The following is a 17,715-nucleotide window of genomic DNA, read 5'->3' as shown; positions in this document are numbered from 1 at the left end:
AGATTTCAGTGTATTGAGGGGTCGATAGTGATGTTGAATGTAATAGTTGTGGTAGAAATGAACTCGGTTTATGATAATACTAAAGCTTACAATATCATGTCTGACAACGGTAGAACATTTACCTTGGAAAGAATTTTCTTTCCAAAATTACAAATTTGCTGTAATTATTTGTTTTATATAGGTAATGGCTGCTTTAAAATTGATAAATAATTATAGTGAGATATTTACAATCTTAAAGTAAGTTGAAACACAGATGGCCTGAGAAAAGATGATGCCTATATATAATAACTAGCAATATAAGGAATACATACCCATAAGCAGTATAAAATTTATATATTTAATTATTCATTTTATTACTTTTCCTTATTAAAAAAATCAATGCTGCACAACTGTAACCATATGAAATATTCAGAAAAAAACTTCTAGAAAAAATATCTAGATTAATGCCATGTCACTATATATACTATAAAATAGAATTTACTGCAAGGTAAACCTGCTTTAAATCTTATCTCAGGAATTTAAAGTATTAAATTTAAGGAAAGTATAGAAAGGAAACGTCATTATTTATATTGAGTTGTCTTCACTGTATGTATGTAGAGAAAAAGTGGTAACTCAGGCTCATCCATGCTAGGAAACCAGTTCCTTGGCCAGGTCTCCATGTCTAATGTCAGACCCTCACTTTATCAAGTAGAGAAACTTTATTTTTCAAGCTTTCTGAAATAAACAATCTCTGAGGGACTGACTCATAAGCTAAACTAAAAAGGTAGCAAAAATAGCAATACCAAGTATTAATGAGGTATGAGAAATTCAACTGTCAGGAAAAATGCATATTCTTGTTGACTTAGCAAAGAATGTTCTCCCCTGGAGGAAACACTGTATGAGACACAAGATCACTGCTCACAGTTTGTTTCATCTGTGTAGTAAAAGCCACAGTAACTCGGCGGCATAAAGGGCTAGAGGCACGCACGAAGCTACATGGCCTGAATTGCATCTCTTACCTAAGTGAGCAAGTCTGCTGAGCCAAATGGAACATTTGCTTCGGCTGATGGATGTTGTTCTGCAGACACAGTGGCACATTTCTACTGTCCCACTCCTTTCTAGTCTTCCAGCAAAGCAAGCCCCTTTGCTAATGCTTTTCTTTTCAGACATGTTAAATCACAATGTTTGATTATCGTTTTGTTTCATTACATTCTGATTCCAACAATGGTTACTTCGCTTTATGTGGGTGTTACCCAGATCTTTCTCAATGACCCATTTGTAAACTATGTCCTGGGGTAGAATCCTTCTTTAGGTGACTAATATTATCCATTAGTCATTCCACACTCATTGTACACACATTGAGACATCACAGTTATGTTCTATATGATAAGTGTTCTTGGCCATAGCCCAAGTGTAATAGGAAGCACATGAGTCTGAAAGTCAGACAGACTTAGTCCTCCTCGTTCCCCAACAAAAACTCCAGGGATGCAAATATGCATAATAAACATCCCCTGTTCTTGATGGTGACTATGGTTGGGAGAGCATAGTGGAATAAACTCTTAATAATAGTTAAGAGAAACAATGGAGGTTGGAACAAGCACTGAGAAAACAGAACAGAAGGTGAGGTTATTAATGAAACATGTACTATGTGCTAGAAAATTTACATATGGTAATTAATTAAATCCTCACATCAATCAGATGTGACATGCTTTAATATACACTTCTCCAGATAAGCACACCGAGACTCAAAAGGGGTTTAATAAAATGTGCAATGTCCCCTGGTAAGGAAATATAAAAATAGAACCTCAAAACCTCAAAACCAAGTCTGTATGACTATTTAATGTTTACTTATTTTTGAGAGAAAGAGAAAGACAGAGCATGAACGGGGGAGGGGCAGAGAGAGAGGGAGACACAGAATCCGAAGTAGATTCCAGGCTCTGAGCTGTCAGCACAGAGCCCGACGCAGGGCTAGAACTCACAAACTGGGATATCAGGACCTGAGCCGAAGTTGCACGTTTAACCAACTGAGCTACTCAGGCACCCCTTATGTGACTTTAGTTCATCTTCCCTACTGCTCTGCCAGAATGCCCTCTGACACATTGCCATGGGCTAATTAGAGGCGTTGTTGCGGGCTTAACTGTCTGGCTAGACAGATGAATTTAGTATGTAGCCAGAAAGTCACTGGCCAAAGGGGTAGAGCAGATGTTTTACTTTTATTAGTTTTCAAATGTTTCTTAATAGGGGCCTAGTGGGATGTTGCAGACGTGAGTTTAGATGGAAAGAAAGAACAAGGAAAAAGACTGAAGAGTGTGTGGGTAAAAGGGAGCCACTGTAGTGAGGTCAGGGGGGCTGGCTGAATGAGGGTACTGGTCAACTGGAAGTGAAGAGGGGTAGAAGGCAATTGGAAAGAAGGAAGCAGCTGAAAATCAAATCTTCACTTTTCATTAGTAGAACTTTATGGGCTATGTTGTGAATGGAACGTGTATTCCAGACCTAATCCCTCGTACCTCAGAATGTGACTGCATTTGGAGATAGGACCTTTAAAAAGGAAATTAAGTAAAAATAAGGCTGTTCTGGTAGGCCACAATCCAATCCTCTGGCATCCTTTTAGGCAGATGAGATTTGGACACATAGAGACACCAGGGATATACATGGACAGAGGAATGAGCAAGTGAAAAGGAGCAAGCGTGGCCATCTGCAAGCCAGTGAGAGAGGCCTGGGGAGCAGATCCTTCCCTCATGACTCTCAGAGTAAGACAAACCTGCAGACACCCCGATCTTGGACTTCCAACCTCCAGAGTTGTGAGACAATACATTTCTGTTTTTGAAGTCACTCAGCCTGTGGTATTTTGTTATGGTCACCCTACCAAACCACTAGAGGCGAGGTCAAGACTTCTAAGCTCATCATGCGAAGCAAGAAAGAAGACATAGCCAGCTGTGTTGACAAATGACCCTCTCTATGTATAGAAGAATCACTTCGTCTACCACTAGAGACAGCTTAAAAACCTCTTCTATTCTTATTAATCAATTCTTAATGTAGGACATTTTTGTTCTCTAAGAAGCTAATTATGAATGTCTTGTTTCTAAAAGTTCACCTAAATCCTTAACACTAGAAAGAAAGAGAAATGGATCAGTTCGGTAATGCTAAATTTGGAAACATAGATATGTAGAGTATGGACTTAATTCCATTAGAAAAAACAAAACCAAACCCAATCTTGAGGGATAATGAAGCCATTTGTCTCCAAAGCAAGGCAAGAAAAGATTAAAGAGATGTGTCTCATTCAACTGATTTGTAACAAATCCGGTGCTTTGGTAGTCAAAGTAGTGACTTGTTGCTCTTCCTATAGGATATAATATCCAAATTTCCAAAGAAAGAGAGGCTACATTTTTGTCATTCTCTCAGCCATTTGTCTCCTGAACTTTCTGTATACTGTCTGGACACTGTTTTTCTCCAAGGATAGCCAACCTAGTTGGCCCCTAATTTTTTGCTACTTGCTTGCAACACAATTTGATTATAGATTCAAAGCCCACAAAATGGGAAGGCTAGAATGAATTAGTGTTTTGGAGAAAAGTTTTCAAGGCAAAATTATTTAACTCTTTCAATTGAACATGGCGAAATGAACAAATTAGTTCATCTCTTCTGATTGAAGTGCCCTAGAAATGAAAATTAAGGTCAACAGAAAATTGTATTTTGAAGAAAGAGGCAGAAAATTTTGGGAAGTGGCACATCAATTTGGGGATGAATTTCTGGTGGCTATGACAGAGAAATATGGGCATTTCTCCTAGACTTGTGGGCACCAATTAGAAGCAAGAACAGTGTAGGGCGGTGGCAACCCTTCTGTTTATCATCTTTTGGTCACATGTGGTGTGGTTAAGTTTCCTGTGCATATTCCAATGGATGCAATATGTACAAATATATCCCAAATTCAGCATCTCCTCAACATCTACCCTGCCTGCTGCTCCCCTCGTGTGAGCCATCACCATCTCTCGCCTAGTTTCTGTAAAGCCTCCTAACCAGTCTCTTCTCCCTACTATGTCCAAATCTTTCAGTGTATTTGAAACACAAAAGACAGAATAACCCTACTAAAATGTTATCCAGAACGTTTTCTCACAATCTTTCAATACTAGCTCACATCCTTATCATGACCTGGAAGCCCTCTGTGATCCTGCTGTTTGTGAACACTCTTCCCCTTATGCACTCTGTTCCACTGTTTCTCAAAACACTTGGGATGCTTCTGCCTCACGGTCTTTAGACTCTATCTCTCTTCTGCCTGGAATACAACTTCCTCAGTCAAACTCGTGGTCAGCTCCTTCATTTCCTTCAGGTCCTTTTTCAAATTCCCATCCTCACCAAATCTTTCCTGGTGCCTTCCTTGTATCCTTCCTTCCCTTTTCAGCACTCATCATTACCTAGCATGCTATATATTTAACATATTTATCTCGTTTATTGTATGAGGGCAAGGATCTTTGTTTTATTCACCACTATATTCTGCACATATGGTGTATATTGTCTCTAGTAAGCACTCAGTAGATATTTGTTGTATTGAAGAATGAATGAATGAACGAATGGGTAAATGGATTAATAAATGACCTAAGTCTTTTGAAAAGGTTAGTAGAAAAAATGTCTCCAGATGGGGTAACTAAAAATTCGTGATGCTCAGGCACATCCTATATTAGGTAATCAAAATATTTGAAGGTGGAGTCCAATCATTAGTATTTCTTAAAGTTCTTCAGTGATTCAAATGTGCAACCTAGGTTGAGAACCATGGATGTGAACATCATTTCTAAACTCTGAAGTGTTCACAGGACTCCTAGGTATCTTGTTACAATATATATTCTGAAGTAATAGGTTTGGGGTAGGCCAGAGAATCAGCACTTCTAACAAACTCCTAGAATGCCAAAGCTGCTAGTCTGTATGAACACACTGAGTAGCAAGCACTTAGATCCATGTTCAACTCAGCCTTGGTGGCCCTGTAAAACCCTCTAACAGGATTTCTACTCCATTTTCACCTGAATTATTTTGTTTTAGTTTGGGATCATAATCTATGTTAACTATTTCTTGGAAAACAAATGTGACATAAATACTAAGTAAATATATAATTGAAGAGCACCTTTTGGGAGATTTGGGGGGGTGGAGAGAAATAATAACCAAAAGCAAAAAAATATGTGTATATATATATATATATATATATATATATATATATATTTACACCCATCATTTTTAAATGGGAAAAGTGAATTTAAAATATTACCTACATTGTATATCACATATCTTATTTGGGATCACGTTGTTTGAAAATCCAAACATTCAACTGAATTCATCTAAATTAAAGTCCAAAATTATACACCAGATGAAGAAGCAAAAAGAAGTAATGGGGGGGGGGGGGAAATCCACGGGTTTAGAAGAAGAAACTGTCCCATATAATCTTGAAATTTTTTTTTTTTACTAGCAATGTTACCTTGAGTGAAATATTTCATATCTGCAGAACTGTTTTCTTTCCTGTAAATTGGGAGAAGAATGCCATAAGCCCCTTGTGTAAGTGCCTGGCCTCAAGTAAACACATGTACATGTAAACATTTCTTCCCTTTCTTATACCTGGTTAGATAAGAGTTAAAATGTATTTTAGCAGTCTTGATAGGAAAAGCAGTGAAGAAGGCTCTTTAATGCCACAACTACGTGTCATCCTTGTCTAGGAGCATAAATTCGCACAGCGGGCAGTGCAGTGAAAACAGCTCATAATCAACTCATCACCTCTCATCATTGCTAGGATCAGATGCAAATGGGAAAGAATGCCACTTCAGTCATTGCTAGTGAAAATTAGCTTCTGTGACACTAATGGTGTCTCATTTAGTATGTACTTTAGATTTAAAAATATGGTAAAAAAAAAAAAGGCTATTTCCAGAACTGCCATTATTCCAGTGTTTCCCTTTAAAATAACTGTGGTATTTGAATCTTCTTTACTTAAAAAATCCTGAGTTAAAATTTATTAACAGATCATTAATCCCAGATGAATAAAGGCCAAGTTATTCTAATTATAGTTGCAAAGTTTCATTTGTCTATTCCTTTCCTGATTTTGAAGTTTCTACCATATTCCCTGACCTGGAACAAAGGTCTATGGTTATGTAATGGTGGGCTTCTCTAGAGAGTCTGGCACAGCATTTGCTATATTGGAGTCCTTAAAATAAAACTTAAAAATAAGTTACTGTTTGCATTTACACACATACACATAAACTTTCTTATGTGCACGCTAGCAGACTTAGTGCCAAGAATAATGAAAGTACACTGCACTAAAGAGTATTTATTCCTGAACTAGGATACATAGAGTAGACTCAAGAGACTCTATTCACTTTACAAATATTTATTAGGGCCTACTACATCAAAGGTGCTATGCTAGGTGCAGGAGGGAGATACGTGGTTATACTTATCACAGTTTTAGGCCGTTATTTTTTTTTTTTTTTTGACAATTTGAACATGTGAATATTTAAAAAGTTATTGTGGTTTTACAATTTTAAGCATTGACAGTTGAGTGGACACCTGGAGGGATTTTATTGGTGGAAGTCTTGTACCTAATCAGAGACAGGAACGGGGGATCTCCAACTTCCTTTCCAACTTGCAGAGGCTCTTAAGCATATGTTCTCCCTGGTTTTCATAAAATTTAGCTGGTAATTAAGACAGAAATAGAAGAAATATCTACAATCCCTATGCTCATAATGGCAGCATAATAAGAACAGGAGTACTGGAAATTGACATATCACACACTTTTATTTTTCATCTGAGTACGTGTCCCTGCTCAAGTTAATTAACCGTCTCTATGCCTTCTTATCCGTGCAGCTAAATAAGAGTGATTCTCTCACAGACTTGTTAGAAATATTAAACAAATTAGTGTACAAAACCTGAGAACCACAGCAACTAGTATATAATATACTCACAATAAATATGGAAAACTAAAATAAAACATTTCAGATAGAGAAACAATCACAGAAAGTTATGTTCTAAAAATTAAGCATTTATAGAGTGTAATGAGATCGTATCTTATCTACTCCGAATCCTAGATATGCTCAAAATTTTAAAAAATCACTAGCAGCAGTGGGCAGTAGTGATGAGAAGGCAAAAACAGACTTCAAAAAAGAAAGTACAGTACTTTGCATGTATGTTAAGCAAGGCTATTTTTGAAAGATTAATCTAAATATATAACACTTAAGCACTATTCATCAAATTTCTGTGTTAATTTGAAATTTGCCTATATACACCATATAGAGTTCTGAAACACAAATTAAACTTGTTGGAATCTATTAACATTCCAGTATACATCATGGGTTTCTTTGGTAATAACTCTCCAAAGGTTTTCCAGCTTCCTTCTTGGAGTATCTCTGGTCTCACTCTCTTAGCCTCCACTATGAATCTCTTATAACCACTATGAATACTATTGGTCCTATTTATGAGCTATCTCAAGGAAAGATCTCATACCAAAAATGGAGAATCAGGAATAAAAGCTGAAAATGATGACACATTAATGATAAAATTAAAGATGGTAAAACTGAATTTTAATGTGTGCTTTCATTTTTTTTTTGAGTCATGAACATGTCTATTGGTAAGTCTTCTGAATTTAAGAAAATAATAAATTATTACATATATAGATTTATAAAATCTATCGCTACATTTTTATATCCATGAATACTTGGAACTTTCTCACAATTGTAAGATCTGTTTAAAAATACTAATAACAAAGTCCTTCTCCATTGATATCCTTTTCAAATAAACAGTTTCCTAATTTTTTTTTTAACGTTTATTTATTTTGGAGACAGAGAGAGACAGAGCATGAACGGGGGAGGGTCAGAGAGAGAGGGAGACACAGAATCGGAAACAGGCTCCAGGCTCTGAGCTGTCAGCACAGAGCCCTACGCGGGGCTCCAACTCACGGACCGCGAGATCATGACCTGAGCCGAAGTCAGCCACTTAACCGACTGAGCCACCCAGGCGCCCCCAGTTTCCTAATTTTTTATTTGAGGGAACCTTAGTTATAATATGCATTCACCATTTGAATTGTGTACGAGGTCACCTGAACCATAACCCACAGGAGTTAACATGAACTAGATACTGCAATAATAGTTCCCTCATTTTCAATGCTATCGCTCTTTATTTCAACATTCACAATACAAAGCAAGCAAATCTCTCTCAGACATTCTGAGACTATCGCACAAGGAGTATGCCTTTAGGGGTCAGGAGATGCAAGCTATTGTTTGGTATGTACTTAATTAGCTTAGACTGTTATTCCCCATATTTCAGACAGATTTCTTGATGGTTCTGTTCTATTTTTCTAGACACAGATCCTCTGGTCCCTTCCGGTAGATGAAGGAAATTGCACTCTTCATTCTATTAGCCATATGTTTGTAGAGATCATCATGACATCCATTTCTACCATCTCTTAGGGATTCTGTTGGTTTTCCATAAAATACACAACAATTATCCAGTAAAACAAATAAATGTGAATTAAAGAGGAGTTGTTTCTAAGACATAATTACAATAATTGGAAAAATATTACCTCAATATAAAAAGAAAGGCTTTTGTTGACCCAAAATGTATGAAAAACACACTTGTACATATACACTCATATATCTCTTTAGATTTGTATAGAATGAAACCACTCGTCTAAAGATAATGGGACTTCATTCACAACATAAGTTAATATGTTTCCAATGTGACTACTCTCTGTGATATGTTTTATTCCTATATATATATAGAGAGAGTATCAGATATATTTTTGTAAATGAGTAAAGTCAGTAGGATGAACAATACCCACTTATTTTTCAATAGTTTCTTCAATTAAGGGAAATGATGATGAGAGACTAAACTATTATTTTGAAAATAGTTCACTAACATAATTATGATAGTAACTCACTACATAATGCAGTCCTTGTGAAATACTTTAACTTCAGATTTTAAATACCTAAAGGAAAAGTACCAATTCATATTAACTTTTATGATCCCCTTAGAACCTACTATTGTCAACTCAATATTAGTTGCATTTAATTGAGTAAATTCTATATACGATCAATCTTAAATATAAAAGTAAGTGATGCTTTTAGAATTTTTTTTCACTCTTTGGGAAACATGCCTTTGGATTTTTATTATATTAGGGGAAAAGATAGACATCATGATATATTATCCAGCTGTATTTTTAACTGAAGATCCCTGACTTATTTTTTAAAGATTGGAAATCATTTATTTATTAGTTTCCTTCAGACAGGTTGTATAGTAACTTGCAAAGACTTATAAAATATTGACCACTGTTCGATGCCTCATCAATCCAGAAGTTCGCAATCAATTCCCAACTCCTTTCTCTCAGAACAAGTGCCAAGCAAATACAGACCAATAATAGATAATAAGTCAGTCCTTTAAAAAGACATCTGAACTCAGTTATAGCTCATTCACAGATAGATTAAAAATGTTATTTATCTAAGGAACTCAAGAAATGTAAACATATTGGAGAAAACCTTTGACACCAGTACTTGATGGTTTCTTTCACATGATTAATGAAACTAATTTAGAGTTCTACAATAGAATCTAAACTTTGTTATCTCATGCTGTACTTTTATGTAAGTGGCAATTATTGTCAAGACAAAGGATAGCATAATGTTCCAAATAGAAACAATTAGGCAAATCTATCAATATATGGAGTTTTGATGCTTCCTAAAATATAACCCAATCCACTCTCTAGTATAATGTTAGTTCAAGCAAGAGTGGGAAACATAATCTTTTCAACAAGCTATCATATTTTAATACAAAAAAATGAAAAACATCAAATGCTCAGCCAAATCCTCTCTATTTACTATCTTCTCATAATTAAAAGTAATATGAGAGCTGAACCCATAAGGGATAAATTGCATTCAGTTAAATAGACATTGACAAATTTATAGTCATGAAAAATGTTCAAGAATATTTCATAATATCCACCTTTCAAGCAGAGACCACCAATTGATTTCCATGAAGTTGGATCTGAGCTCCAACTTCAGTTACAAATGTAAATGATCAAATATACACTATAAGGTAAAATTACAGAAACAATAATTGTCATGTAGTATTTAACCTCTAAGTTTTCAACTCATTGTTTTTCACACCTGCCACGAGGCATTTGACCCTAGGGTTGAATTAATTTATAACTGACAGCTAAGAACAATGTGTGTGTGTGTGTTTGTGTGTGTGTGTGTGTATGTGTGTGTATTCTAGTGTATTCTATTAAATGGTTTGGTTTTATTTAACTGTGTATAGTTACCTTACCTTTGGTTTTTGATGTTTCTCCTTCTCTGAAGCATTGGATGGTTTTCTCTTCAACATTTTCAATTCACACTACTCCAAGTGAGTGCACTTCCTGTTGTTACAGAAACAACTGAAGGCTGTCAGCAGTGTGCGTCTATGATGTACAGCAGATAAGTTTGAGCCCAGTGACCTGCCACTTCCTCCTTTTTGGTCAGGATATGACCTCACAACTACATGGGTAAAGGTTTTTGGTTTTTTTTAATGGTAATTCTTTGGTAACTCTTGAATGTTCTGTATTTTCTATAGTCTGAGGTAGATTCCTAAATCTCACACTTCCACATGCCTTTAGGCATAAAACTATATGATAGAGAATATTCTCTCATTTATTTATCTCCCATAAAACTATATGATAGAGAATATTCATGATAGTTTTATACTTCTAAGTAAACTTTGTTATAAGATGAAATAAACTAAACTTTATGAAATACTAATCCTACTTAAAGTGTATATGCATATACTCAAAAGTAGAGCATGGATGAAATTAATATAAATAGGAATATGACTTCAGAATTAATTGATTATGCATATTGTTACTTTTTAAACACATTACTATGTTGTAAAGCCCTGATTAATGTGAAAACCAGTTAAACAGAACCCTGAATTAACCAGATGTCTTTCTGCTACAAACGATAATGCTATATCCTGATAACTGCTATTCCAGGGATGGTCCAATGCATCAATGGTACATTCACATGAAGCATCCAGTGTCTCAATTTAATAGACCTGGAATAGGGCTAACATGGCTTAGAAAGACTTTTCTCGTCAAAATAAATGGTGTAATATTTTTACTATAGTGTCAAAACCAAGATACCCAGAAAGTAAAAGCAAGAAGTTCAAGCTTTCTTGTTGATGAGGGATTTACCAAAGGGAGCCTTGTGGAATGTCTAAAATTCCAGTTCTAGTAAAACAGGCTTGTTAAAATCAACCTGGCTTTCCATTTATAAAACCCCGGGGTTGAAAAGCAATGGTGCCATATTCTTAATTAGCAGCTTCTCTAGGTAACAATCAGCTGACTCTATTTCTCAGTCTTCCCTCATATCTCTGAGCCCCTCCCCCCTGAGGCCCAGTTCTAAGTATTCAAATTTCACTAATCATTTAACAAATATTAATTAAACATTGTGTGCTGTTTGACAGTATATCATACCTCTTGATTAGCTTAAAATTATTTATGTCCTATAATAGAATTAAAGAAATACACTTAAGATTATGATTAATATGCTTCTTCCATGAGATATTAAGAGCACAATTCTATCTTTAGGAGTTATTAGACTGGCATTTTCAAAATAACAGTGAGGACTCTGAGGTTGGGTAATTCCCTAGAAGTATGGCTTAGGTGAAGGCAGTGACCTAAGTGTATTTTCATTTCATCTTTTCAGGAATTGAAAGCCATTACAATATATTTCTTAACAGAAACATTTGCCTCACTTTCTTTACCTGTGAATAGAAGTTTAATTCAGTTGTGGAGTTCAATCAACAATATGAGAATGATAATATTTTCACTTACTACAGTAATAGAGTTTTAGTGAGAGTAAAAGCGAATACCAATAAAGAGCATACTTATCATATGACTTAACATTTAAATACTGTTTTATGTCAAGAAACGTTTGTGGACCTTGAAGTATGAGATTTCAAATTATACTTCTACAGTGATAACTAAAGACTAGAGAACACTCACATTCATGATGACATACATGAGCTAGACTATATGCAGTTTTAAAAAGTGTTACACTCAAGTAATTTGATAAAAACTCAATTTATGATCTCTAGGCACTTTACCATCATTAACACTATCAGAAATATTTTAAAATGTAAGTAAAACAGGAATATTTTCTTTCAGAATTACAAATGGGAGAAGCAATTTTCTCTTTCTTTTTTTAAAAGTTTATTGATTTATTTTGAGAGTCAGAGAGTGAGCTGGGGAAGGGCAGAGAGAGAGAGAGAGAGAGAGAATCTCAAGCAGGCTCCACACTGTCAGCACAGAGCCTGATGTGGGGCTTGAACTCATGAACTGGGAGATCATGACCTAAGCTAAAATCTAGAGTCAGACTCCTAACCAACTGAGTCACCCAGGTGCCCTGAGAAGCAATTTTCTAACCTCTACTACTCAGGAAAACTGTTTTCTGCAGATTAAAAACATCTCAAGTCCTATCATAGTCTGTTAAACAACTTGTTCCTCAAAATATCTCAGGTGGTAAGATAGCAAATTTTTTTTTATCAACTATCTACTATGTTTTGGAATTCTGGGGCCACCAAGACATTTAATTAGTGACCAGAATGACCCAGAAAATTCAAAAGTCAAAGGTGAAATAAGAATGGGGTAAAGAGTAAGTCTTGAGCACATCTAACTCCCTATCATGATTAAACCACTAAGCCACATGTTGCTTAAGACTTGTTCTGAAGCAGGGAAATTGCAAAACAGCAGTCTGGGTGCTTTGTTTTTACAAATTACCTTAATGGTCTTAGAAGCCAGGCAGGGCGAAGCAAGGTTGGGACTTTGTGACATACATATGACTATTTCTGCGTCATAGGTTGTGTCAAAATTTTAGAGAAACTGCAATCAAATAACGGTTATTGGGATGTAGATGTTATGAGAAAACAGAGTGCGACTATAAAGAGTTGTTTCAGTAGTTCAACAAATATTTATTGGTGGATTGCTACAACATGAATTATCAAATTCAAATCAGAAAAGAATAGGTAAAAGAAAATGTGGTCTGATGCCTTTCATTCTGATATCTTGATTGCCTGATGGCCTCTGTCTCTTTGTTCCCTGTCATCAGGTTGAAGACTGAAATTTGTAATGTTTGGATTAATCCTAGTCTATACTTTAAAGACACATATATTTTTTTCAATGGAAGGAGGGTTTTCAAATCTTTTAAAATGGAACAATAATCCCCACACCCCCTTAATGTGTACACCTCCAACATGTGGACTCAGTCACAGTAAATCTAAAGCTTCCATGTGTTACTGGGGCAACCATGACCGAAAGCGATTTAAGTAACTATAACCTAAAATACTCCTGACTATACTTCAAATGTATTGTTGGAGGGGGAAAACAGAGAAACATCTAAGAACTTGAAAAATAAGAGAAGTGAGATTGTTATCATGAAGTAAAACTCTGAAGTTCATATTTAATGTAAGATAGAATCCTTATCTTATAGAAAAAGTGGATTGTATTCCATGTAGATCTACAGACTTTAGTCACTTACGATAAAGAAAAGAAGGAGTCAATCATAAAAACACATTAAACGTGATAGTTCTGCTTTTCTTTCTGGCTCCTTGGAGCAGGTTTCTCTTTACAGATGGGGAAGAAAAGTTTATAGGAAGAAGCCCAGTGGGGCTGCTCTGTTCTTGCCTGTTTATGGCTTGCTAGAAGTGGAGATCCTACACTATCATACAAATTCCAACTCTACACAGGATTTCTTGAAGCAAACGCACATATCGATCTGATGATGTTCTTGCAGATCTTTACTCAATAATTTGGTTGGTAGTTTCAAAGTCATATAGCCATATACAACATATTGGGGTTGACTTATTCGTACAATATGATGGATAAAACACCTCCTTGTTTACACTTGGGTGTTTATAGAGAAATCGTGATATGGATATTCCCTCATACCTACAGCGGGGATGAAGGGGAGGGGCGGCTGGGGAGAATGGTGGATTTTCTGTGAATCTTCTACATTTTCTACCTCTCTGAGGTCATTTACCAGGGTCTCTGGAGTCCCTATTTACTAACCCTTTTCTGTAAGGGACCCACCCCCTTCCCTAAGCTCTTGAAATCCCTTCTAATGTCTTTCTAATTGAAAAGTCTTACAGTGGCTTTTCTGCTTTTCCCAGTGACTTGCTTTATGGAATGACGAAGAGTTTTTGAGGAGATACTTGAGAGAAGAGAAAATTCTGATCCTACTAACAGCAGGTGTTAAGAAGCTATAGCGGTTTGTTTTTCTCAAAGAGGCCTGAAATTAAGCATATGTATCCCAAGGATTAATTTTCTTCCAAGAACCCATACGAAATCCATATGAGAAATTCACATTTTACCTATTAATTTCTCCTTGTGACATGATGCCCTGACTGAGTTTTATTACAGAGTTCTCATACCTTCATTAACAGTGATGGGGGTGATGGCCAAACCACTCAGAAGGTGGGAGGAAGTCTTAATTTATTTCGCCCCACATAGAGAAAGAAGTGTAACAGAGGCAAATATTTGGTAGTACCCACTCAAGCCCCTGGGTTCAAGAAAGCTTCAGTAAACCTCGAGTATCTGAATTCTCTAACAAGATAATCCATCATGCGGAGATGGATGCATCAAGCAATTTTAGCTGGATTTCATATTTTTTATGAAACTACTATTTTTTTTTATTTTTTCTAACTACTTTCTATTTTTTATTTTTATATTTTTTTCTAACTACTTCTCTTTATTTTATTTTTATTTTGAGCTCAAAGAGTAAACTTTAAATGATGAGTGAATTCCTTGGGTAGGTCTGCCCACAGGAGGCAAATGTATTGTTCATACGGACATCAAATACCTGAGACACTGCAATCGTATTTCTTAGTAGAAGTTAATGAATTGCTATGCTGATTGATCAGAGTATGTCCCAAAAAAAGATCCACTCTTGGTATGCTCAAACATTATCCTTCTGAGATAGGAGAGCAGCTGGTCAGGCCCTAGAGATCCTGGGAAGTCTCTTGAGAGAGAGCCTGGGCCTGCAACATTATTTCATATTTTAAATTTCCCACAAGATAATTGAGAATCTTATCTCATTATCTCGGTTGTAGAAGAAATAGAGGAATGACATAAACAAAAAGGACCAATGATCTAAGATGAATGGGGAATGTAAAGAATCATACAGTAAGAAACTGTCTTGAAAGAGACAAAGAACTTAGATCATATCTGTGCATGGCAAGAGGTTGGAAAACAACATAAAAGAAGACTTAGTAAGCAAAAAGTGAGGTGTACCAGTTCCAAAGTGACAAAAATAATTAGGGAAGCTTAGTTTGAGATAAGTGCAAACTATTCAGATTATTCAATAGATTATAAATATAGACTAAGTAGTCACGATTAGTAATGATAAAATAAAATTTCATCTCTTTATGATTCAAAGTTATAATAAATACTCATAGAGTAATCTTAGTTTCAAAGTTCAAAATAATGAGTATCAGTTTTGAGTGATTTTACGGCTACCATTATGCTGAGTACTTCAGTCATATTTTCCATGTAATCCTCAGAAAATCTCCATAAGCTGCTCTAACGTTGTCAACCTCAACTTCCAGGTGAAGTTAGGTTTGGTGTCCAGTTTGCCTCGCTGGAAGTGGTGGGATCAGGATTTAAACCAAAGCCTCAGCTCATAACCATAATTCTCTATCATAGTTATGCATTGGCATATTTAAAGACCTGCCATAAAATGGGAGTGATTTCTTTGGGGATTAGGTTCCAAATGGTAAAGGATGTGAAGAAGGTAAGGCTGAGTGGGAGACAGTGTTTCAATCATCATGTTTATAAAATAATTTAAAATCAGTAATTGTGCAACCCATCTAGAACCCTCTTTAATTAAGACAGCACCACAGGGATACCTGCTACCACGTCATTTTCCTTCTCCAACCCAAGCTACCTTGTTTGTGACTCTAAGAAGAGTTAAGAGCCCCTCAATCTATCTTTACGAATAATTTCACACGTGTAAAAATCAAGGTAGGAGTACAAATTAGACTCATCCACACTTTATGGAATTACCTATATTCTGAAGTACCCCAAAGATGACTTTTGATACTTTTCATCTATAAACTCATGCTATCTGTGAAGATACTACCAGGAGCACATTTTTTTCCTCCTTGATCTGGAGCAACAGCTCCCAAATTTATGTTTCTAAAATTTATGTATTATTCTCTTAATCTTTGACTCTTAATTTCACCAGTTTCTGCTTGCTTCAAGGTCACATCTAAATTATCGTCACGATTTTCACATTTCTATAATACTTTTCCCTTCAACACACCTAAATACCATTTGAAGTTCTGTAAAAATTCAAAAAACAAAAAACAAAAAAACAGAAGCTTCCCTGTCTACTTCCAGAATTTCTAGTAGTTCTTTTCCTGACTAAAAGAATTAAAAGCATTCTAGTATTAAAAGCATTTTTCTCATTGTGCACATTCATGTTTTTCTGTGATAGGCCCAAACTTTCTTGAGTATTAGACATTACCTGCTGATTCCTATTTTTATCCTTGAGGATTTTGTACTCTTTCACTCCCCAACTCCCTTATAATTATTTAGTTAAATCAGTAGTCATTATTATTTTGTAAATATTGTCTGTGGCTAACTCAAATTGTGTTTAGTGCTTTATGCTTAAATTTTTTGTCCATTTCTAGAGCTCATGATTACTTTCCTTTTTTCAATAGTTGATTCCCTATGTATAATTATTAATATATCCCAGATAAATGCCCCAACAAATCTATCAACTGATTAGTTTTGAATATTTAAATATAGACGTCATACTTGTAATTTCAAATGCTCAAACATCTCAGGTTTATTTTTTTCTCTGTTCCAAAGGGATCTGGTTATTCTCTAAGTATACATGACTAAGGCTGAAATGGAACTTCTCAATTCTCTCTTGATTTGGATACTCTGTGGCCTGAGTCTCACATCATTGTACTTGTCTATTTTCTCATTTGCTAAAACACACCTCCCAAATGGCAGTGTTCTAGGTCCTTGTAGATCCTTCACATGTGGATGCTATTTTGACCTAAAATTGAATTCTACCCTTATTTTTCCTTAGAATTTAGAAGGACTCTCCATTGTCCTCTAGCCCCCAGAGTTGTTACTGAAAAGTCTAATGCCATTGTGATTCCTGGTTTATTGCATATGGACTCCCTGTCTCTAACTGTATTTCCCCTTTATGCTTGGTATGTCCTAAAATCTCATATTATGTGCCTTGATATGGGTTATTTTTTCATCCCCTGTACTGTTCATTCAATGGTTCTTTCAAAATGGAAACACACATGCTTCAGCAGCAAGTATACTGAAATTGGAACGATACAGAGAAGATTAGCACGGCCCCTGCACAAGGGTGATATGCAAACTCATGAAGCGTTTCAAAATGGAAACACACACCTTCTGGTCTGTGTTTGTTTAATAAATTCTTCATCTCTCTTTGTTCTCTCTTTCTGGTAATCTAATTAATCCAATGTTAGACATCCTGAATTGATATGCATATTCTTTTGTACTTCTCTGTTTCTACTTCTTTTTCTTTGTTTTGTTCTTTTTGTTGTTTTTTTTTTACCTTCTAGGAAATTCCATTATTTTTTCTACTAATGATCTAATAAATATTTTTAGCTATAATATTTTATTTTGCCAAAGTTCATTCTGATTGTTCTTTTTATAACATTCTGTTCTTTTTTATTTTTAATATCGCAGTAAAAACTAATGAAATC

At 35.5% G+C, this 17,715-nt stretch overlaps 1 protein-coding gene and 1 non-coding gene across 2 annotated transcripts in view; one reads left to right on the top strand and one right to left on the bottom strand.

Annotated features, from left to right (window-relative positions):
* Positions 1 to 10,401, bottom strand: part of SAMSN1 (SAM domain, SH3 domain and nuclear localization signals 1) — a 49,391-nt gene extending 38,990 nt beyond the window's left edge. Inside the window, exon 1 of the mRNA XM_042903357.1 lies at positions 10,258 to 10,401. Coding sequence (XP_042759291.1) covers positions 10,258 to 10,314 — 57 coding nt within the window. The 5' untranslated portion in view covers positions 10,315 to 10,401. The remainder of the gene's footprint in view (positions 1 to 10,257) is intronic.
* A 6,882-nt stretch (positions 10,402 to 17,283) lies between these two features.
* Positions 17,284 to 17,386, top strand: LOC122198971. The gene has a single exon (XR_006193257.1). It is a non-coding gene; the product is annotated as a U6 spliceosomal RNA (small nuclear RNA).
* Positions 17,387 to 17,715: the final 329 nt, after the last annotated feature.

Source organism: Panthera leo, chromosome C2, assembly GCF_018350215.1.
Source record: "Panthera leo isolate Ple1 chromosome C2, P.leo_Ple1_pat1.1, whole genome shotgun sequence".
Taxonomy (NCBI): domain Eukaryota; kingdom Metazoa; phylum Chordata; class Mammalia; order Carnivora; family Felidae; genus Panthera; species Panthera leo.
Note: the sequence above shows the minus strand (reverse complement) of the source record. Positions and strands in the feature narration are given on the sequence as shown.